Source organism: Sinohyriopsis cumingii, chromosome 11 (assembly GCF_028554795.1).
Source record: "Sinohyriopsis cumingii isolate HCF-2022 chromosome 11, ASM2855479v2, whole genome shotgun sequence".
Classification (NCBI taxonomy): Eukaryota; Metazoa; Mollusca; class Bivalvia; order Unionida; family Unionidae; genus Sinohyriopsis; species Sinohyriopsis cumingii.
Genome location: NC_142971.1, coordinates 28,889,743 through 28,914,974, shown reverse-complemented (window position 1 = coordinate 28,914,974; position 25,232 = coordinate 28,889,743). Strand labels below are relative to the sequence as shown.

The following is a 25,232-nucleotide window of genomic DNA, read 5'->3' as shown; positions in this document are numbered from 1 at the left end:
TAAGAAAGAAGCACAAAAGAATATTGAACAGAAAACGAGCAGAGTATATCAGAAATAATTAACAGATTAATGCTTATGTAACTAGAGGTGACGTCTGTCAAAGATGTTGATTTCAGTAGAGCTATAAGAAAGAGGAGCAGGAAGAAAAAGAGATAGTATGTATGCATGGAGGGGGGAGGGTAACCCAAATGTATACACTTTCATATGGGGGGGGGTGTCTACTGGTATTGTACTTACACATAGGAAATGGGGGGTGAAACCTCGATAATTTGTCTAATACATAACCTGTTCGACTGGGTTCACTAGACAAACTTTTTAAGGTTTCTTTGATGCAGCCAGACATTTAACATCAGTGGACTATCTGTTTTATTAAACACATTAATATTATTAATCCTTGATCATTTCTGTGTGGATTGAATATAGGCCGTTCTATAGAATTTGGTGTGTGTGTGTGTGTGCATTAAGTGTACGTATGCAGGTGGTTGGAGGGGGGGGTAAAAATATATGCATGTGTATGGGCGGATTTTTGTATGGGATTTTTGTGTATGTACAAAATGGATGGCCCCATATTGAAGTTTAGATAAATATTGACCTATGACCATTTTTTGCTCCTCTCCTTTTATCCTTGATAAAGGGGGAGGTCTCCTTTAAGATAAAATCCTGCCATCATCTCTCCTGAAATTGTACAAATGAAATGAATTTGGAATTTCTCGTTTTTACGGAGAGATATTTAACCAGTGAATGAAGGTGCTGATGGAATAAATTAAATTAGCATAGCATGAGCAATGGGGCAGATTTCAAACTGCTCAAGTTTATCGCCTAGTGTCAGTTAAAAGAAAATTGTAGAATAGAACTGGGTGTAATCAGTAGTTTTCCTTCTTCACTAGCAAATACAAGTACCTGTGGCTGCAGTGGCCTTTTAGATATGCAGGAAATAAAATACAGATTTTGTTGGTATTCAACCTTATTCTCAAGCCTGGATTTGTTCTAAATGCAGTTTTCTTTGCATGAGGGAATTGCATTATTTCTTCTGTTTTGAAGATAACATTTTAATGTCTTCCAAGTGTAACTGAGATATGAAATTGGTAATAATATGTTTTCAAATCATTCGTTTGTACAAAACAAATGGAGTTAAATGGAGCCTCCATATATGGCCTAAAAGTTGGATAAAATTCACTGGCACCAACAGGTAATCCATTTGAAAGTGTCTGTTGTTATCTTCTCATCAATGAGAATTGCATATAAATGTATGATAAATATATATCTACCTGTAGTCTGCATACTGGAAATAAAACTAAGAACATCAAAATACACCGCCTACCTCCCAAAAATGGAAAGACCATCAAGTTCATATGTGTATCGATAAGTATCATATTGCAGGCTGCATATCATGAATCAAATTGATGTGTGGCACAGGAATATTGTTTTACCCCTACTACATACCAGAATTCAGTTCATTTATTAGGCTCTTCATCTTTATTACCAAAGCACTAGAATGCTTTAGTGCAAAGAGTGGTTATGAGGTAGGCTATTACTTTCAAACCAACTAATTTAATGTTGTCATGACCTGTTTGAAGATAAATAAATTAGTAGGATTTATCAGTGTTATGAATAGAGATGGAATGGTCTTAATTGAGGTGAATATATGCACAAAGAATTGTAACCATGCCTTAGCTGTTTCTTGCAAAACCACCATTTGTACAGAAATGGGCAGTGGGGGGGGGGTCAGCTAATTATAGGATTAGTGATGCAAGACACATCCACTTAAGTACTGTTGATGATAGACTATGGACATATGATTAAAATAACAAAATAGACGTTGGGAAACTTCTCATAGATATCTCAGGGTAAACAGATTTGTAAATATAATCAAATTTAGTCAAATGAAGTGTCTTTTCATGCAGTTCTCTTACGTTCCAACTTCTGTCATATGAGATAGGTTGAAAATTTTTTGGCCTAATCAGTTGCAGTGGTGTGACAGTTTATCAAATTAATAAATTATTGGTTGGAAAACGTATAGATACCAAATGTTCTGGCATGATTTTATGTATTCGGACTTAAATGATTAATGTTGTCTATTTTTTTATAACTTCTTGGAGTCAAATCTTTTTGCAAAAGTAAAATTTGTTAATAAAAACTTATTAAAAAGTTATTATAGACTGAAGTTATTACAGCAATCCAACTGCCAAAGCAATGGCAGGTAACAAATGTACCAATAAGCTATAGAGATTTCAAGGATACATGTAGCTTAATAAGGATGCAAAAATGACATGCTTGATCAAAATTATAGAAAATATCCCCAGTTGATAAAAAAAAATTGTTGGTTGATTGGTTCTGATCAGCCAGTCATTGATCTTTAAATTTCAGCCAATTCCCAGTACTAATCATTTGTGCTCATGAAAATGAAGATTTTTTTTGTTTGTTTGTTACTCCTTGCTGCTGTCCATCCTGAAACCATTTCAGCTCTCTTACACAAAAACCATTTTAGCTCTATTGCACACAGATGTATACTTAGAGCCATGAAAATGTGCATTCTTTATCATGGTCATGAGTAGATGTCCAGATTAAATATTCAACTCATTAGAAAAAAGAAAATATATATATATTTTTTTTATATATATATACACAATTTGGGAAACAAAACCCATTGTAGATAGAAAAATGAAATTTGTAGCATATTTGTATCCACATTTGTCAGCACAGGTAAGAAAAAGTCATTTGATATACCCACAAATAAAATAAAAAATAGTTTGATGGCCATATTTATATTTATATGTAGATTACTTTGTTATATTTTCAGGTCATTTCAGCATGTTCTTTGATTATTTTTTTAAACACATATTGTGAACTTTTCAAAAATCACTTGAGGTAAATAAATGATTGTCACATTTGTATTCACATGCAAATAACCTAATTAGATTTTCAGGTAATTACAACAATTTTTAATTTCTATTACAAATGCTTGCGCTTTGCAAAAACCACTCGAGGTAGAGAAATGAAATTTGATATGCGTATCTGCTTCATATGTTGGTGACCTGATTTGATTTTGTTGTCATTACAGTATTTTTGTCTTGCCTGCATTAGACATGACAGTCAATTTTCCACTGGCACTACAACTGCCTGCAGACTCCATCATATTTGGATGGACCTGTTTCCCAGGAACAAATGGGCAATCCAAGTTGTTTCTGATGGATTTAAGATTTTATTTATCCAACCACTCCATTTTCGATTTACCCTTCCATAATGGATTTGCTATCTGATCAAGAGTAGGCAAGAATTTGACAGGAGATCTGGTCAGTACCTGATCTCTTGCTGGTGGCTCAGTATGCTTGGCATAGCAGTGGATTTGATTATCAGTTCCTTTGTTATGCACCATTTGCAAATGACCCTTCAAGCCCAGTGGCATAATTTCTGGTTGACTCGATCAATAGACAATGATCTCAAGCAAATTGGTGGCTTTCCTGCATCAGTGGTGCAAGAAACAATGGCTCATAGAAGGAATTCCTCTATAAAATCCCAACTGGAAATTATAGTCTGCATGGACACATTGTTGTTCAGTTCATGAGCCTATCTGTTGTACAGTTTCACCATGGTAAGCAGTAAATGGGCATATGAGTTAACACTTCATATTTACATTCTAGCAATGAATGCCATAGTAAATGCATTTTGTTTCTGTTGAGTACCAGATATATCGAAAGATATTCCTCATTATGATGACATTTCTATGTTGGTTACCTACCTCAAATGGGGTGGAAGGATTGGTTGGTTGAAATCACCAGATCTGAGTGTTCTGGTTTGGTGATTGCAGATACAGGTAATGACCTAGATCAGACATATTCCACTCAGACTTAAGATCTTGGCTGATTTCATTGTAAAGAAGGTGGCAGATCCTTCACACAGAAGGGTTTATCCCACACAGAAGGGTTTATCCACCCATCAGTCTTTCAACTAATTTGTGTTCTTTGTGAATACCTGCTGATAGATCTGTTGATGAAGTAGACTCAGGGGCATGTGCTGTGGATGCACTCTCCATTAAGAGGGGTTGGGGGTGCCCTGCACCCCACCCCATCCCCATCTTGGCACAGACAATAATTCAAAAAGTGAGAATCCACAAAAGTAAAGTGATTTTGGTAGCTCCCCTCGGGTTGGAAAGGTGTAGGTGAAAAGTCTGCCAGGTACAGTAGTCCCCCTCTTGAACAGCCCCCTCTGACCAGCGGCCACCCGCTCCTTGCGGCCAGAATCCATTGGCGCTGACGGGTTTGTGTTCAAAAGTACCCCTCGCGAAAGGCCACCTGGATAACGCGACCAGCGGCCAGCATATTAGTGCAGTAATATAAAATTTACCCCTCACAAGCGGCTGCATTGTATTTTAATATGTATCCAGGACCAGTATTTTATTCATAATGTGTGTTAAGTAATCCGATTTATGTTTCCCGATGTCAGGTTTTCGTTATTGAAAGAAGTGTTGACTAAAGTACATGTACCACTAAGGTTAATATTATATCATTTACGCCTCACGAGAAGCCACATTTATACCATAAGCCAATAAAGACTCAAATTTTAATCCATACATAAGGGTAAGTACATGTAATCCAGTTAGCGTTACTGCTTTGTTATAATAAGATGTCCGGTTTAGGCAGTGATAATTGTTAAGATTACAATTATTGAACAGTAGTAACAGCTGAGAAGTGGCAGTTTCGATGTACAATACACAAGTCAGCAGGAAATGGTTTAATAGCCTTTATGGCTTCCCTTAGTAAGATGTTGAGCTTGTTGACTTTGATAATTATTAGCATTTACTACCGACAAAATTTTTCAAAATTACAAATCCTAACGGCTGCGAGGTCAAATCTGCGTGATGTTAATGGTACATATTGAAGCTGTTTTGGCTTCTCACACTTAGTGTAAAAAAATGTATAAAAAAATAGGGTACCAGACTGCAACTAACAAATCACGTGACAAGATCACTTCCTTTATAAACACATGGCAATTTGTTTAGATGCATAAAAAATTGTTTTATCAGTATTGTAGTTGGCAACATGAATAACTTACTGCAAAAAGATCAACATGTCACGAGGAAAAGAAAAATTCTCAGTTTAGAAGAGAAAAGGAAATTAATTCAACTGACCGAGAGGTCGAGGATCCTTGCAGAAAACTATAAAATTATAATGTCGGAAATACTCAGATAACTACATCGGGAAAGATAAGGAAACAATTCTGCAGAAGTGGGAAGGTGAAATGGCCGGAGAAAGGAAGATTGTTTGAGCCAGATGTTTGTATCCTGATTTGAATGACAAGAAAAAGCAACAATTTTGTCAGTTGAATTGGGATATGACGACTTTACCGCAAGTAACGGATAGTTGCACAAATTTCAAGTGCGACACAATATTAAGTGTTATGTCCTTAGTGGAGAATCAGCTGATGTTAATAATGAAGATTGGAACAAAAGACTAAATGATATATGCATGGGATATGACAACAAGGATATTTTTAATTGTGATGAGACTGGTTTGGTTTTTAGACTGTTACCAGCAAAGTGACAGATGATGTGATTTGTAACATAATTATAAAGACAGTTTTAAAACTATATCAATGGTTATTCATAACATTCTTTTGAAAATGATGAAACAGTTTGTTTCACATTTATTTCACAACATGCATGTGATTTTTTAATGAAAATATTAAATGTTTTAGAATTAAATGTACTTGTGACTTTCTTCATATGTATGTACTATTTGCATTTGTGACCCCCCCCCAGAAAGGCCACCCTCATTATAAGGCCACTTCCCTGCTGCAATAGGGGTGGCCTTATAAGAGGGGGACTACTGTATAGTTTTCCTGGGAACATTTCCCCAAGACTCAACCTGCTCAGACAGCCAGTGTTGCATTTATTTCAACCATGTCTGGACAGGCTACTCCATCATGTCTGGTTCCTGTCAGGAGAGCCTTGAAAAGAAAAAATTTAAACTTTCTGTCATTGAATCTCATGAACCAGAAGACCCTCCACTGAAGGTGTATGAGTGGAAGTGGTGGGTTTTCAAGTACTTTTACAACAGCAGCAGTGTTGTTCCTTTGAGTGACTCAGTACTGCAGTTGGCCAACTTTTTTTATCTGGCTCTTTGAGAAGAAAATGTTAGCTCATACTGAAAACAAAAGCTACCACTCCATGAATTCAGAAATATTAAGGCATCGTTGTAGAGCAGATATTGGCCATGCAGAGAAGCCCATTGTCCCGAATTTGACATAAATGTCCTGAGTTGCTGAGCATGTTCACAAGTCACGCCTCCACATACAAAAAGCACTATTTTTCATTAAAAAAAATAACCAGAACAAAAATTTTGTGGAAATTGAAGCCATATGAGAGTATTTACTGTCCTTTCAAGTGTTTTTTGGTAATTGGTAATATTTCATCAGTTTCTGGCATACAACTTGAGAGTGTTTTTGGTCTTTTCCTGTCTGTATGGTAATTTGCAACATACAACTTGAGAGTGTTTTTGGTCTTTTCCTGTCTGTATGGTAATTTGCAACATAAGACCAGTTTATAACATGCTGTTATAATCAGAAGAGTTCATTTTGTTCCTTCCCAGTCTTTTCCAGTAATTTGTATCATATGATAAATTTTGTTACATTTTTCGTAATGCTTCGTTTCGTGTTTTTGTCATGTTCTGTGTTGTTTGTCTATTTTAAATTAAATTTGTTTACAACATTTGTGTTTCCTTAAGAACTATAATCAGCAGTGTTTCTATAAACCTTTCATGTGTGTCTTGACTTTAAAATGTGGGACATTGATTGTATGCCCATGAAATGATACTGGAAAAGGATCTTTTGGCAAAGCTGAAATGAGCCAGTAGCAGTTTGGAGGACAGTGAAAAGAATACACAGAGCTGTGTACTGTAAATAGTGTAATATAACTGTACCTGTTTTGTAATGTTCTTAAATTATTTTATCATTGTTCTGGCTTCGTCTGGGAAAAGTTTTTTGCTGTGGTAAGTGTCACAAAGTTTTCAATAGAATCAAAAATATTTATCCTCTTTTCCCTGATTGGCAGTGGGCATCTCAGGTCAAATTAAGGATTGTCGGAGGAAGTAAAGAGAAGGGCATGATATAGAATACTGACAAGAAAGACAAAAAAAATTGGCTTTCTGCTGTTGCTGGATTCATGAAGCAGCAGAGCTTTTCTCCTAACGTAGGTTTGATCAGGTAAGTATTCTCAGAGAAACATAATTGACTAAAATAATTTGCCTTTTGTTTGCATATTTTAAAAGTTTTGGGATTTAACAAACAACCTTGTTAGCACAGTTGAGTTAGCACCAGAAAGTAGACAAATGAAATTTGCTATGCATGTTTGATATCTAAATAGATGACCTGGTTAGATTTTCATGCCATTATATCAGTGTTTCAGATTTTCCTGGTTTTGACTTTTTTGGAATTTTTTTGGTCAGCAGAGTCTGTAGGAACAAATGTATTAACATATTGTGTAATGTAAATATTTCGTTTCAGCCTCCCAAGAAAACAGGGGGCCCTCCAAAGGGTAAAGGAAAGGGATCTAAGAAAGGAGCTGCAGCTTCCAAGGGAGCCGAAGAGTGTTCAGAACAAGCCATTAGTGTAAGAAAAATGAGGAAAATGAAAAATAATGAAGTATTTGTCAGAAAAAAACAAAACAAGAGTGAAAACATGTTTTGTGAATTGCGTTCTTAAATAAATCAAACAAGATAATGTAGCTAATTTTGAGACAAAGTGCACATCTTAAAGCAGTAGTTGCAATGTCAAGGTGTGATTTTGTTTTCTTAAATTGTACCAAATCTGACTAGATAACTGTATAGAGCCAGATCTAATGTTTATAGGTTACTGCATTTGTATGGGAAAATATGAACGAGTTTTTCAGATGGATATATTGCATAACCATGGGAGTGCAGTATATCCATCCAACAAAATGAGTTCATATTTTCCCATACAAATGTAGTAACCTTTTCATTATATGCTCATTTTCTTATTCTACCTAAGGCTTAATTATATATAAACAAAAATACTACAAGAAACAAAATAATTGAATTTATGCTGTATTCCAAATTAAATACACAAGCGCAGATTCATCAGTACACAACAACAACATTATTAATGCGCACAAAACTCCACCCAGATAAATTTGAACTTAATCTTGCGCTATACATCACTTTTGGTCTACTTAAAATTGAAATTTAGAGCCATATTGTAAATGGGTGAGCATTGCAACAACTTTTCCATTTAGTCTGGAATGAATAGATTTTGGTAGTTTTGTTGATTCTGCTAAATTTTTTGATAATGACTGGATTTATCTGTTTCGATTTTACATGAAAGTACATCAGATTTCAGCAGAGAGGGAGCAGCAGTTGACGTCTACAAGTGTTTCTGTTCTGTCAGTGAATGTTTGTAATCATAATGTGGGAAAAATATGAAGTCTTTCAATTGTAATTTTCAAAAAGACGCTATGAAATTTAATGTTTATTGTAAGGAGGATGTAATTGCACTTGGAATATGGTAAAAATTACAGTATAATTTCGAAATGTGTAATCAAGCTTTAAAACCAATGACATGGCTCATGTAATTCGAATTTGCAGAACTAAGAAAGTACATTTTGAGGAAATTCAGGATATAAAACTGTAAGTATATTTTTTGCCATTCTTATTTCCATCTACAGAAGACACTTTTATGCCTTGTCACTTGCATGTTATTTGTAGGGACCCAGCAATTTTATGACCTTTCTGGCATCTATTGCTAGCCTAAATCCAAAACATTGTATCAAAAAGTTAATGCAGAATATTACAAAGCAGCTGGTATGTGGCAGTCCATGAAACATCTGCTTTAGTACATTCAGAAACAAATTCATTCAACCAAACCATAAAGCGTCTACTACATGAGTGTACACGATTTGTTTACAGAGTAGTTCCTAATGTACATGAGTACAATATGAAGGTGTGCAGTATTGTAAAATATTGCACGATTCTGACAACAAAGTTAATGGAAATAAAAATGAGCATATAATAAAGCCACTGGATATCTGTATATCTGTATGAAAGTAGTGCAGAGTATGTTGCTTGCAGGTAGAATACTTGCTTAGGAACATGCATCGTCTTCTGGTCTTCTTTTAGGATGAGGCTGCAGAGGAAAAGGCAGCTACCCTTCTTCCAGCAGATGTAATGAATCAGCTTGCTAGTGCTAACTGGAAGGAAAGGTTGGGTGCTATGGAGAATTTCACTGAGGTATTTTTGTTTACATGTTTGTTTTATATTTTGTTTTGCCTTCATTAACAGTGAATGAGACATGGATATTCATTGTGAAGTAGTAAATGTGATATTGCCATGAGTGCTTTTTGTGTTAGATTTTTCATCAAGGTTTTTATACTTATACGCAGGAAATGTGCATAATGGTAAGGTTTGCAGACAAGACATGATATTCCAATGAACATTCATTTGTTTAATTACATGGAATTAGGTTAGAGAAATGTGCAAGAAGAGTGCAGATTGGGCACACATTTTCTGCCATTAATATGTAATTGCTTACCAACTTCGAGTGATAAATCAGCATTTTTGATATTCATTAGTATCTTCGTTGACAGTCACTATTTAACAATGGAAAACTCTTCAGGTCAGTCTAAATTGTATTGTTTATATCTTTACATTTTGTTGGTAATAAAGAAATAATAATGTTAATGAGTTTTACTTAAATATATTTTGTAGTAGATTTAGTTAAAGAATAAAAATATTTATACCTTCATTAATTCTTTTCATTTTTTTTTTTATATCACAACTCAAACTGTCATTGATATCCACTTATTTACCATGGAAAGATTGTCATCATTTTACAGATGGAACTTTGAGATAAACTTATTTTCGTTAAAAGTAAAATTTCTGTCAGTTGAGAATCAACAGTTCCTTGTGTCTTAAACCATATCTTGCCTCTTCAGGTTGTGAAAAAAATGGACAGGGACCAGATACCATGCCAGGTGTTTGTTAGGATAATATGCAAAAAACCAGGACTTAAAGAAACCAATTTTCAGGTAATATCAGGTGTATTTATTTATTTGCACTTCCATTTACATTTTTACCTTTGAATAGAGCTATATTGGCTCAGTATTTGATTGCTGGATTTGGAACCGAAAGGTTGCAGGTTTGCAATCTATCTGCTGCTGTATGTCCCTTGGCAAAGCTCTTTTCTTGGCACTAAATAGTATTTGTTAAGCTGATGTGTGTTCCAGGGCAAGGCACTCGACTTGGCACTAAATAATAATTGATATGTTGATGTGCCATATAAAAACTAATCAGCCAATCAACTCTGCCTTGAATGTGGACAAGCATCAGTTATCATCTTTTCAGCAGAATATTATATATGTATAAACTTAGTGTAGGGAACCTCTGGGTGGCAGAGTGGACTAGAGATCTTGCCTTTACTCATTACTGCCATCTTTCCTCTATCCACTTGGGTTCCAGTCTCAGACTTGGTCAATGTGCCTTTTTGGAAAGACAAATTTGTCTTAATAGAACACAGACTGCCCCTAGAAGTAGAAGACTACATTGGTTGTTTGTTCAAACGGATGTTTCCTGATTCCAAAATTGCAGTAAATATGCTTGTGCAAGAACAAAATCATCTAATATTGTTAGGTGTTTAGCAGAAGATACTTCACTTAAAATTGCAGAAGCCATGAAATTGGGCTGTTTAGTATTGCAACAGACAGGAGTAGTGATTGTGACAAAAATTTGTAACCAGTCTGTGTAAGAGACTTTGACAACAAAAAGGGCAAAGTCAGAGTGCACTTCTTTCATTACCAGAATTAACAGTTGATTCCACTGGAGAAATCATTTTTTATTTGCTTAATAATGCTGTGAATAAACATAAGTTGGCAGAACTGTATGGGGTTTTCAGCTGATACTGCATCAGTGATGACTTGGATTCATAAATGAGTTGCATTCTATTTTTTGAAAAATGTCTCCATCATTGTACATATAGGTTGCCTCTCTCATATGATGCACCATGCTGCAGGAAAGGCTGCTGATAAATTAGAAGGAGAATTCCTGAAGTATCAAGTTGGCACTCTACCTGACAATGTACTTTTTTTGGATTTTTAAAAATCTTATTTCTCAGCTAAAAGACCCAATAACTGAAAGATATAAATTTCCACTTCTTTGTTAGGTTATGAAAGGAATGTTGGTTCTTTACCAATCTAATGCTGACTGTGAGAGTTTGTTCAGTATTTATTATTAACAAAAATAAAACTTAATTCAGATCCAGGTTCTGTAACCCAGCACTTAGTGCTCTACTGGTGTGCAAAACATTCATAGTCTCAGTTGTAAAGTGTTTTGAAATGTAATGTGAAAGTCTACTGCTTTTTAAAGCTCAAAGTGTTATATACGAAAACTTGAAGTAGTAATTGTTGTTAAAAGTCCAGAGGGATAAATAAATCATTTTGTACATATTCTGATTGAATTTGTATCATGTTATATGTGGATTACTCTTTTTCTGCTCGGATTACTATTTTTATCCACTTGGATTATGCTTTTTCCTCGCCAAGGGTTGGCATGTATGTACAATGTTGTATATTTGAGACTTCCCAACATAAAATGTTTTGGAAAGATCTCCTGAACTCTCCCCATTATTGTCAAGTCAAATAACTTTTACTTTTTCTTATAAAGTATTAATTCTCCGTTTATGTGATACCATGTTAAAATTTATAACCATTTATTCCTATGTTCCTTATTGTTTAGTACTAAACTTAAGCTATGCAGATGAAACTTTTGTAGAGTCAGCAAAATGCATTGTTTATAAAGGAATTGATACATGTACTGTCACATGATTTTTTGGGGTCTTTGTCTGGTACCCAGTTTTGTTCAAGGTTAATTTCTCTGTTTGTTAATCAACAAATCGATATTTAGCCTATGCTGACCATGTCATGATCTTGACAATTGCTTCCAGTCGAACTCATCAAAGAAAAAATTCAACTGCTGTGTGAAGGCCAAAACTCTATCAGAAACATTGCTGATTCCATTTCCTGTAAACTTTCGTGTTAATGATATAATATTAACCTTGGTGGTACATATACTTCAGCCAGTACTTCTTTCAGTAACGAAAACCTGACATGGGGAAACCGACATCGGTAAAGTTAATTACCATACCTTATGAATTAAACATTGGTTCTGACACATATTAAAATAAACTTCTGCTGCTTGTCAGGATAAATTTTTACATTTTTGCACAAATATGCTGGCAGCTGGTGGTGTCAGAGGAGTGGCCTTTCATGAGGGGTACTTTTGAACACAAACTGATTGGTGCAAATGGATTTTGATTTCAGTAGGACTTTTAACAGAGTGAAGCTGGAAGATAGATGGATATTGAAGTGTTAGGTAAATACTGAGTCCATTATACCTGTCTGACCTCACCCATGTGTACACTTCATCTAGAAATTTATGCTCCTCTTTTAACTCACAATCTCATTGTTCCCACTGTTGAAATAAAGTCATACTGATGTTCTACCAAGGCCAAGTTATGTGGAATGAATTGCCCATATATTTTAGACACAATGACACTGTGACCTTATTCATAAATACTTCTCTTAAAACTTGCCTATTTTGACCACAAGAATAGGCTTAAAGACTAATGTTTTCTTCCTTAATTGTCAGCATGTTTTTGTTTTTGTAATTTCATGTTTGTTTTTATGTTGTGTTGTATATGTCTTTACGTGTTAAAATGCATAGAGCTTCCAAAGATTAGGTGCTGTACTAAGTTCACATTATTATTATTATTATTATTGAACTATGACCATTTCCTCATCCACTTCCTTTGTTTTACTACCCCCCTTTTGTTGGTGACAAGTGGAAGTCCCCTATTCCCAATAAGATAAAATCCTGGCAGCATCTCTGAAGTGAAAGTGCTGGAGTTGCATCTGGATAAGAAAGTACAGAAGCTAAAGATCAGTGCTTAACATCTGAGTCCAGTTATAATGATTTTTTAAAATAAATATCGTTTGCCTTTCATATTTTATTACATTAATTTATTTCTCTATTGTTTTTGTATTTGTTTTTTGTATTTTAATTTGTAATTAAGTAGAACAATTGATAGTATAAGTAGTCATTGAAAACGGAAATGAAGTCATTGAATTTCAGTTCTCCTGGTTTGTTTGTACCTTTTATGTAGGTTGGTAGGTACTGGCTATATAAACAAATGTGAAAATACACTTACCTACCCTGTACACTAGTGTGTACTGTTGCATACTTAGAATTCTGGTAAGCACAGAGAGCAAGCAGTGAACTAGAGCTGTCATTGCTTCAGATGGCGCATACATTTAAGTGCATGTCTTCATATACCTGTGTGTTCGAATAGTTATCTTAGATGCACATATTTTTCATGGAATGTTATTTTTCATTATTGAATTGATGTTGTTTTGTTTAAAATGTATACAGGTGGATTAGTATCCCTCCAGTCTGTCATATGATGTTTTAATGATAAGGTAAATTAGTTATACATGTATAGATGAAGACATTTTTACTTAATCAAGGAAACTAGAAAATGCTGCAACTCACTCATTGATAATATCACATGTCAGATAAATCTGGTAACTGTTTATCACCCAGTTTAATTTCTCTCATTTATTAATGTCATTCATTCAAGGCTATGAAATGATTATTACGTCATTGACATGCAGAAGTGTAGTAGGAACAGCTACACCAATTGTTTGAGGTGTACACATGGTAATTGGGTAATATATTTTCACTTCAATAGTGAAAGTAGTAGGTTAGAATTGTTCAATCTTAATTTTTTTAATTCAAATAACAGCTAAAGCATGTAATGCTAAACACAATTTAACTGTCATGTTTTCAGCATATATATGAATAAATCTTTGAACGAATTTTCTTATTTTTGATGACTCATTGTCTATGGATATTAGACAGTTTACAAATATTTTCTGACCACATTTATAGCAAGATGATGCATTATCTATGTGACATATTTTACATTATAACTCTTGGGAAACATTCTTGTGAGTGAGTAACCTGGATGGTGTAGAATGGAGTTCTTGGAATATGCAGTAAGACGTGGGGATTTGCATTGACAAGACATTACATTGCTTTAGTTTGTTTCATTTTTCCATTCCAGGTTCTTAAGCTGAAAATAGACCTTGTTGCTCACCTGGCATCTAATTCCCAGTTTACTGTTAGGTCGGCAGAGGTCTGTCTTTGTGACTTGGTGGATAAAATTGGTGATGTTAAGAATGGATCTGCAGTGCAGGAGGCACTTAGCTGTATATCAGAGGCTGTGTCACTGGACTATGTTAGCCTTCAGGTAAGTAGACAAGTCATATACACATCTTTTTAAATTACAAATCATTAGCAAAAATGACAAATGAACAGTGGTAGGAACTCTAAAATTGTTAAATGCTTTTATTATTGTGACATCATATTGTTCCAGGTGGGATAGAAATACCCAGACAGAAATTTCTAAAATATCTCATGATCTGGGATGGGGATAACATTTTCCCGTTTGATGATTTGGGTAGGTGATATAAAGTTTTAATGTTGCTAATGATTGTTTTGCTGACTTGATATGTTGCTGATAAAACACATTTTGAAAAGGTAAAAGCACAATTACCATCCTGCAACTTAAAAGTGTTTCTGTGACAGTCACCATGTGCATGTAGTTAAGTTGTGATAAGATGGCCAGTATTATTCAGTGTGATATGGATATGTAGATATGGAACATATTAGATCTTACAAGTAAAGTACACAGTCTTATGGATGAGAAATTATTGGCAGTGTGTCAAAGAGAGCTTTTTAAATGATTGCATATATGCATGCTGTTTTCTTTAGGATTTCCAGATAAAGGGGAACAGGTCTGACATTCAGGGGTATATTTCCACATAGAGTTCTGACAATCGGGCTTTTTATATTATTAGTCATTGTTTCATAAATGCCATATTACACTTATGATTTTAAATTAACAAGGGAATAGATGAAATCTTGTGGTGGTGTTCTGTTTTATTCAATCCACATTCTGGGTAGTAATTTATGTCATTAGCAGTTTGATATTCTTCTTGTAATAGAATAAAGCAATCACACATATGGTTAGAGGGAAATTGTTAACATGAAATGTAAGGGGCCCCGAGTGGTCTAAAGCGCTCTCTGTTACGGATCACTGCCATCTCACCTCTGTCTGCGCCGGTTCGAGTCTCAGATTCAGTCAATGTGGGTATGTGAGAAAGCTTGCCAGTAGCTTCTCGTGGGTCGGTGGTTCTTTCCGGGGGTTTCCCCTGGTTCTTCCTCCACCATTAATACTGGCCCCCATGTATAGCCTATCATGTGCTGAAAAATGGCGTTAAACCCCACAACAACAACAACATAAAATGTAACTTAGCACTCCTTGCCATTGTTTGATTAACTTTAAGATTAACAACTTATTGTCAGGGTGATGGAACAAAAAGAAACAACAATATTATCAGTCAATGCTTTGAAAGTTTGTATTCCATTTTTGTCAGTGACCTGAAAAGTATGAAATGATTACCAGCAGAAATGTTTTTTCTCATTGGTAAATGACTAAAATTTTGTATCATTAATATGCTGAAATGTAAGTTTTATTACATTATTATTGATTGTGAAGCACAACTGTCATCTTTAAATCCCAAACACAAAATGTATTTTTTGTTACCTTCAAAATTTTTACAAAATTTAAATTGCACTTAAGTATCTTGATTTAAAACATTTAGACTGAATCTGATGAAATTTTGAAATCTTGCTTTGGTGTACTTTTATTACAAGTTCATAAAATCATATTTGAAATGTAATATTTATGTGCCCGCCATATGAAGAGCTTATCATGTTAGGATGTTCTGTTACCAGTTTCATTTTCTCACAGTAACTTGAGTTGTCCATGTACAGATTCCATTCTTTATGGCTGGCTTTCACTTGAGGTAAGAACTTTTGAATTTGAGGTAAAATGGTCAAGGTCATTGCTGTTGAAAATACGAAAAATTGGTTTTAATACAATACCAGTCACTATTGCAGTGTTTATGTTTCAAGGATGGGAAATATGTTCATCCATATAAGAAACTTTCATTCTTCCATTAGATGAAAAGTTCTAGATGTTTAGGACTAGAAAGAACGCATCAAATTTGAAACATTCTGGAATTTTAATATGGGTTCCTGTATAGTACGAGTATTTACACTCTCAGTCATGTGTAAATTTAATTGTATCTTAAGCTCTGTTTGAATTTTTAGGCATCTGCTGTTCAGTTTTGTCTGCAGTACTCGTTATGTTTTCCTTTCCCCTTGGCAGTAGAGAAATCCATAATTGTTTGTAATTCAGTTAGTTTTTTTTCTGTACTCTTGGGTAGGTGCAGTCTCATCTCCAGAATTCATCTCATCATTCATCTCCAGAATTGTTTGAGATTTGCATGTTAGGCTACATATATTTTGAAAACATCTGGTTATGATATTTCATTTTCTAACTGTTGTATGTTTATTGTTAGACTCACTTAGGGGACTCACACCAATAATATTTTCAGATCTTGTGTTCAGGTGGTTTCACACCATTCATTGTCATCTGTAGTTAGTCAGGTAGCAGTCTGCTCATTATTATTCAGTTTAATATTGTGTTTTTCTGGTTTTACACCACTTGTCATCAGTTAGTTCCATACAGGTAAAATATTTCTTTTTTGAATATGTTACCCAATCATAATAGCTTCGGAGAACTACTGCCTCGCAAATCCAGCTCTCCCAGGATAAAAACTGTTTGATAAAGACCTAAGTTATCTGCCTACCTAGGTGCCGGTGTGGCAGAGTGATTTCTCTTGGTACAGGAATTGTTGCCAAATCCTATGAACATATTATTTACCAATTCCACTCGTGTTAAGAAGCATGCTCTCTCAACGAGAGACCTTACAAGCCAGAATCACTTTGGGAAGATACACCATTACAAGTTGGAGGACTCCTTTCACTTATAAGTAAAGTATACTCCATCTATACAAAGTTCTGCCATTACAGTTTTCTAACAATTCGTCATCTTCACACATTTAATAGCACTTAGTTAATTGCATGGATAGTCTATACGACTTCTCCAAAAATTTGTGCCATAGTTATTTTTCTATGTGTGTGCAAGTTTCTGTGTCTTTAGAAAACTCGTTATATATATATATATATATATATATATATATATATATATATATATATATATATAATACCATTATGACCAGTTTCATACAGGTGAATTTTCAGTACCAAGGTATATTATACCTGGACACTTAATTATTTTATTAGGTCATCTACTATCACTAATTTCCAGGTAAATTTCATTTGGTATAGCTCTGTATCCACCCTGTGTTAAAATAGACATGTGCAGTGAATTTGGCTGTTCAGGCCATCATAGAGTCTTGCTACAAGTAGCATTGTGAATTATTATGGTATATGGACACTTCATTGCCCTCATTAGTTAGCACAAATTAATAGTTGTATATGTGACACTATTGATTTTACTTCTATAGAATGTCATTGGGCCTTTTCCTGCAATTAAAATTTCCTCATAATTGATATTGTTGCACCTACTTTTTAAGTATTTAAATAATAGTGCTTCATTTCTTTTTTTATGTGTAGGGATTTGTGTGTAATATAGAAACTTGTTTATATTACTTTGTAGCTTCTGCTTTGGTTGGACAACTAAAAGTAAGATTTCTATACATGGTTTACTCAGTAGCGTCCTGCTCATGCATGTTACTAGTGACACTTGAGTGATGTTTACCTGTATTGGCAATCCATTGGTCTTCCTACAGGTAAGCCATGACTAGAATTTATTGTTTGTCTTTCAGGGATTCTACCTATACTGGCAGTCAGATTCACATGCTTATAGGTTATTGTGGCAAGCATTGATTATATAGAATCCACTTTCAAAATATTCATAGACATGCTGTAATCTACCTGTACAGATCAAGTTCATCACTTTAGAGGTAGTTATCTGTGTGGGTAACTCAGACAGATACTTGCTCATAAAACAGGACACTCAATACACTACTCTATTTTGCCTTGCATATTTAGACCATGGACATGACTAGTTGGACAACCCCTCAACATGCTTAGTTTCTCTGACTACATGCAGGACTTGCATATTATGGACAGAAATCATTCATAACTTGGGATGAAACATGTGATTGAATGCAAGGACAGCAAGATGGAGAGCAGCAACATGCTTCATTTACAGTCTATCATATCAGAAATATGGACTAGATACATAGATCACACATCCCATAACCCGTCCCAACTTTACAAACTCGATAGCATCATGACAACTAAGTTGACCATGTTCCTCTGTGACTGGACTTCGTGATATAACGCTGATTATAATGGGCCACAACCAAAATCATATCTTACAGCATTAACAAAAAATGAACATGTGCAGTTCCATGAATCACATATGCTACCAAGCTCGTCATAGTAGACACTTCTTTCAGATGATGTTCAGTGTGTACAGGCACTCTCTTGGATCAGTATAACTGCACAGTGCTGCTAGGAACTTCCTGTGGAAGATGTATAGATGTGTAGTTTGCATGAACACTTCATGGATCTTTCTGACATATGATGTAAATTTTGGGGCCTTAGTTTTATAAGAGATGCCTCATCACTTGCCCTCAAGCCTCTGCCATCGAAGACACTCTACTTAGCAACAAGGGTAGAAGTAATGGGAACTGACTCATAAGTGCTGCAAGTGTAGTCTGCCACTATCATCAGTATTCTTCTACTACTTCATAGGTCATGCAGGACACCGTGATTTCACTAACTTAATATATAACCGATGAAACTGGCAATTAAGTTCCCTTGTTGTTATTAGATCTTTTTTGGATGAGTAAAACTCAACCTTGCAGGATTTAACTAAAGTTTCCCGCCCAGTCCCATTGGATGTATATTCTCATTTCTCTATATCACATATTGCATCTGCAGTTATGACATCAGGTGAAAATTATCTACTGAAGATTCTACTTTCAATTGCTTTCACAGTCAGAATGTTTATAGGTCACCACCACAGAATTCTTCATTCATGGCAATTCCTTTAGACCCTGCTACCTTAGTCAATCGAATAAATGGGGGCATATTCATAGGACAGTCCACTTCATAACAAGCACAACATCCTATAACTGTAATAGCAGGTATGAACTTACAAGGGGATTTGAAAAAGATGCAGTGCTCTCTACCTCCACCTTACAGACTAATTATACTACCAAATACTCTTGCAACCTTCATTATTTATTCTCTTTAATGATCAGGTTGATGGAATTCGCACCATACCATTATCCCCCATCAGTCTCAGCAACTGCAGAAGGATCTGCATCGCAACCAACAACATTGCAGGGATGTCCATAAAGCGCATGCCACTTGGAAACAATCCTACAACTAAGTAGAAAAGTCAGATGGAGGTCACATGTTTTCACCACCGTTAAATGTGACCATCCCTATCTCAATGACAGCAGGGAGAAGACTCCAATCTTTTGTGGCTGAATGGGAAAGATTTCCCATGACAAAATGTGAACCCAACCAGTTTCCTGGGGATTTGGTATCATATTCAGTACCCCTCCTTAGCCTGTGGCCAGAGTTTTCAGCTCCAGCATGGCACATATTAGTTGGTCCTGAGCTTAAGCAGATTCAGTCAAATCTGTATCACTCATGGGTTTGAGATGGAATACAACAACGGGTCATAATACTGTCCTTTGTGAAGACTGTGCAATCAATGTGGACTTGCATGAAATATAATTTCATGCTCCTACTCAAATGGCTTCTACAACTTCTGTGATTCATCTTCATCAGGCTACAAGCAACAGACTAATTATCTTTTGGAGCCGGACATGGTTTTATGTCTTACTCTTGTTTCATTTTCAATCTCTTGTCAACTAGAATATCTTCGACCTCGTACTCTTTCAAGATTCGGTCGACTAGGTCTGGACTCTTGGAATATGCTTCATGGGAATGAAATTTGAATTCATGCAGTGGTAAGTTTTATGCTTCTTTGAAAGCCTGTCAAAAATGTAATGGGTATGAGAGCCCAATGAAGCAACCAGGGACAATTATGTCAGCTACCATAATAAGCAAAGCTTGGCTAGTGAACGAATACTCTAGCAGATGGATTGCTCCAGAGAAGCTGGTGAACCTAAATGGGAATAAAGTTTTCATTCTGCCTGATCACTTCACTGTGGTGACAGATCTCAAGCAGCAAAGCAGAACAAGTACTTAGACCTTTGTATTCTTGTTTGGGTTTTTCTAAAAACCGAGTCTTCATTGACATTCCAGGTTTCTGTTTCATATGAGACATACTCAAGGGGATCGATTTGAGATTTACCTTTCATGACAAGATGGAATGCCAACAGTGCCAACCTTTGTCACACCAATCTTGGGCCTAACAGCCTAGCTCATTCCAGCTTGCTATACATTGGAATGGCTGAGTGTATTGTTACGTGTTTAGGCTCAAATAAAGAGTAACACATGAAACAGTGAAAACAACAAGCTTTAAAAAAAATATAATTTATTTCCCTGGAAAAATACTGTAAAAATGAAAAAAAATTGAACTTATGGTTTTAAGAATCAAATCCAAAAATAATCTACAAATAATCCACGAATACAATTTTAAAAGTCCTACTAATAAAATGTTCTAATGCTTTCAAGTTCAAGTCCTGACAAAGAATCCAAGATGGAAGATGATGACGTATGCTGTAACCTGTAGTGTGTTAAAGTCTACAGTTTCTTGTAGAAACAACAAATATCACTCCGGTTTTGGAAATCGGAATAAATTTTCTTAAGAGCTGTCTTTATTCAAGAATTTCATATGAGCATGTGCATTTTCCAGGAAAAAACGAATTAATCCTTTTGAAGTCAAGTAATTTGAAATAACTCCAAAGGACACAACACTTTCCAGTGTAAAGATAAAAGCCCAACTAAGAATATTTCTCTAAAACAAAGGTATCATATTCTAAAATGCAGTTTCGATAATCCCCAAGTTGCGAAATTGAAAAGTGGGGGTCACGTGATCATATTTATATCATGTACGCCTAACATGACCCTGACGAAAACAAATCATTTGTTTCTAAAGAAATAAAATTTAAAAAATTGTTTACTTCTTAATCACATATTTCCATCATGACCTTGACAACAATCAATCATTTTAAAATAAAAATAGAACTTATGTGGCTGCTACTAATTTTGAATCAAGGTCAGGATCTAGGTCAACATTTGGTGTCTACTAAAAGGAACAGTCAAGGTCAAACTATTTTCTGGAAAAAGTATGAGTTCCGCAAACAGAACTACATTATTTTGACATGTAATGAAATTAAAAAAATAAATAAAAAGATTTTAAAACTTACAAATAATTAAATCATATAATTAAATCAAATATACATAACAGTATACACATCTAAACACCTTGGATTCTGAACGCGATACAGGAACCAGAGTATGTAAGTATCTCTTCATCCTGATTGCTCTACTAAAATTGGGAATACAGGACCTACTGGGTCAGTCTAGGAAGGCAATGAAATATAATCTCATTGGTTTACACCAGAGTACTTTCTTTAAATGGAGACATCCATAATATCTAACTTTCTAGGCACTTTGTTGAGAAACAGCACCCATCACTGTTAATCTTACCATTTCATGATCACTACCAGACTGTGCTATCATAGAAGAGAGGATATTGCACAAATCAAAGACCTGTCTGATCTGCTTGTTTGGATATCACCTGGCCAATGACACAGGACCCTTGCCCAAGTGGACTTTTCATGGGGATTAAACTGCTTGAACAAGACACAAATTGAACTGTTCACAAGTACTTAATTCTCCTATCATACAAGTCCTGCCTTCTCACTACTTTGGCAGTCAGCAGGCAAAATTAGCAATACATTATTTGGTGGAGCCATCTTCTTACAGTTCTGTGAAGGATCAGAATTGCTCATGAAGCCCTCCACCTTTTCTTATAAGACCTTCCTCATTTGCATTAGCTACAGAATCAGCAAAATATATGCCTTATCAGTAGAACTGAATTCCATCCAGTTCCAATACAACAGGTCAGTTTCATGATGGTATCCTCTTTTAGTGCCAAGAACAGGCTCCCATCCATGGGTAACCAGACTTTTGTGATGAAATCACTGTCTACTTTGGACATTTAGCTAAAGACCATCTACAAGATTCAGTATGATCTTTGAAGTGGTATCTTAAAAGGACAGCCATTGCATTGATGGAGATCACACTTTTACCTCTCAAACAGGAACTGGATATATTAGCACAGACTTTTTCATCCTGGATGAAATGGGTTATTTGCTTATCATATTGGCTTACGAGATTATAGCAGTTGCCACCAAGCATGACATCTAATCAGAACTGCTCTCTAACTGACATTATCCAGGCCATGGGATAGAGATTGGAATCAACATCCTTCCATTTTTATCTGTGAGATCATTCATCCCACAGGGCTCAGCTTGATCTAGTAGGACCTGTAGCCTGGTGCAACAGGTCACCTTTCCTGGTCATTTGACAGCTCCATTCAACATGGCTTCATGATTTCTGCTAGATTTGTGTGAGGGAAAATTTTACCTTTTTGAATCTGCTTCCTGACAGATGGAGACTTCTCCATTCGGGTTATCTCATTACCATAAGGGACCATAGATGGCTTCTCCAGGGCAAGGGGGATGTATCTCCTTCCACCTCTTACCTATTCTCATATGGTATTATGATTTGGTACCTTATTCAAAGAAGAAACTAATTTTTTCTTGTAAAATGTGTCCTTGTGAATATTTACCCAATTATAATTCACATACTCCCTCTCAGCCTACCCGCAGTTACATCCATATAGAGCGTGTGCCTTCCACTTCAGTTGTAACTGAGATATTCTTGGGATTTGGCATCAATCCATGTACAGAGGGGAGATCACTCTGCCCATCTGCCACCTATAACATTTAGGTTTTTAGCTAAAAGTTTTTAACCTTGGAGGGCTGTATGTGCGAGTTAGTAGTAGTTTCCCTAAGGCGGCGCTCACCAGATAATATGTACTTTTGAGAGAGTGACGTATGTAAGGTGAAGTAGTTCGCATTTAAAACATGCACAGTGGATAGAATGTTGGCATATCTCTATGCTACATTAATGTAATGTGGATGATATTTCTTTTGGATATTGTACTTTTGGAAATTTTACATGATTTAAGTACACTGCTAACTAAAATGACTGCTCCCTTGTGTTAAAAAATCAGTCTGAATTAGTCTAAAGTGCACTATACATAGCAGCTATTAAAATAGGGAAAATGAATTTTGCCAGACTAGACAATACCAGCTTCTGAAAGTGCAATGAATGAATTACCAAATATATAAAATGTAAAAAATGTTATCGGCTCTTTTTTATACAGTTGACCTCAGAAGTTCAGGAAGTGAAAATGACCAAGTAGAGCTAGCACTTTTTTGAAAGGTGCACATTTGAAGTAAGGCCAAGCTGTATACTCTATAACCCATAGTACACCCATCAATCATACACCAAAATAAAGGGAATTAAAGGTTCTTTGCATTATACCTAAGATATACAAGGTCTTTTTTAAATAGCTAGTAAAACCAGTGAGGAGAGCCGGGCAAATTCTTTTTCTTTAAAATCCTAACCCTATGCAAAATGCGAAACTGTATAGCGCCACCTAAGGTATTATGATTGGGTAACTTTGTTAAGAAACCTGTTTTACAGAAAAACATTTGTTCTTGATGTTAGATTGTATTTGCCTACAGGTCTCACACCTTTCATAACTGTTACTGGTACTGTATGGACAGGTAAAGTATTGCTGATGTTAGATTTTGTTTGGCTATAGGTCTTACAATTCATTGATACTATAATCAGGATTTTTGATTATTGTTTTTTGTCTTCAGATCTTTCCTTTGCAGCAGTATGTCAGAGAGTATTCTAATTGTGGGCATAAGAGAGCCCTGTAGGATATGCATCTGACCTGCCATGCTTGCACTAATTGCCTGTTCTGTTCTCTTTATGGTCAGACAAAGACAGTCATCAAACTTTCAAGGGGAGAAATGGCCTTCTTCCACCTCATCTCAGGAATATCTGGATCCTTCTCTGAATTCCTTGTCAGCGGAGAAGTGCACTCCAGAAATATATGGGACCATTCCCTGTGAAGACATATAAGGCCCTTTGACTCTTGACAGCCAATCTGTCCCAGTCATTGCCAGTTAGGATTATGTCCAGTATTCCTTCCAAATGACCACATACTTGGGTGTAGAGCAAGTCATACCAACCTCTGCCAAAGGAACAGCATTCATTCCAGGTCCACAACCCAGTAACAGCAGAGTGAGTGCCTTCCCACCCACACCATGAGGGAAGAGCATCACCCATAAGAGCACATAGTCTAGTGATGACAACATGCCGATTGAGCCACCCTGCAAAGATCAGAGCTATGATTTCGCTTTCTAAACTCTGAGAGTGATATGATCATGGAAGGTGACTTGTCATTGGTCTTTGATACAGTGAAAGAGATCAAGATCCCCACTCTAACGAGGTTACTGATGAATCCTTTGGGAGTCTGCATGCCTGTTCCAGACTAGGGAAGGAAATCACATACACAAACAAACACACACACACACGGGCATCTGTTCGAAGGAAGTGAATTGTTCTTCCCAATTATGCCACCATGGACACCAGGGCCTTGGCCTCATAGTGCTGATGTTGTCTTTCATAACCCAACATCCACTTATATGGAGACAGAGAGGTAGTAGGGGCACTAGTCTTCCACCAGACACTGGAGGAAGATCAAGGAGCATTCTAATTCTCTTGCTGAGTCTGCCACTAGGAGCAGTCCATCTCGCTGTGCATGAAGAGTTACAGGATGCATACATGCCAACCATTACGCTTTTGGCATAATCATTACACTTTTTTTCACTAAATTACACCTTATGCATAAATGTGTATGGATTATGCTTTTTCGGTATATCCACCTTCCAAAAAATATCAATGGTTTGTTTTCTTGTTTTTATTTACATCCCGTTAATCCCACAGACCATAGTTTAGAAAAGACGGCTTCTACATAACTACACTATAAGAGTACACTTGTCCATGCACTTTCCTAACAGTATTATGTTCTATTTATAGCAACTATCCTATTACCCAGAAACATGCTGGTTCTACTTTCAAACTTTTGACCTTGTATTTTATTTATAGCTGCTGTATGGCTTAGTGAGGAGAGAACAGACTGGTTTTCTAATTTTT

At 35.7% G+C, this 25,232-nt stretch overlaps 1 protein-coding gene across 1 annotated transcript in view; it reads left to right on the top strand.

The window, feature by feature from the left end:
- Positions 1–25,232, top strand: part of LOC149787827 (cytoskeleton-associated protein 5-like) — a 279,152-nt gene that overhangs the window by 70,674 nt on the left and 183,246 nt on the right. Inside the window, exons 16-19 of the mRNA XM_089974049.1 lie at positions 7,501–7,605; positions 9,129–9,239; positions 9,944–10,036; positions 14,125–14,310. Of these exons, the coding sequence (XP_089830175.1) occupies positions 7,501–7,605; positions 9,129–9,239; positions 9,944–10,036; positions 14,125–14,310 (495 nt within the window). The remainder of the gene's footprint in view (positions 1–7,500; positions 7,606–9,128; positions 9,240–9,943; positions 10,037–14,124; positions 14,311–25,232) is intronic.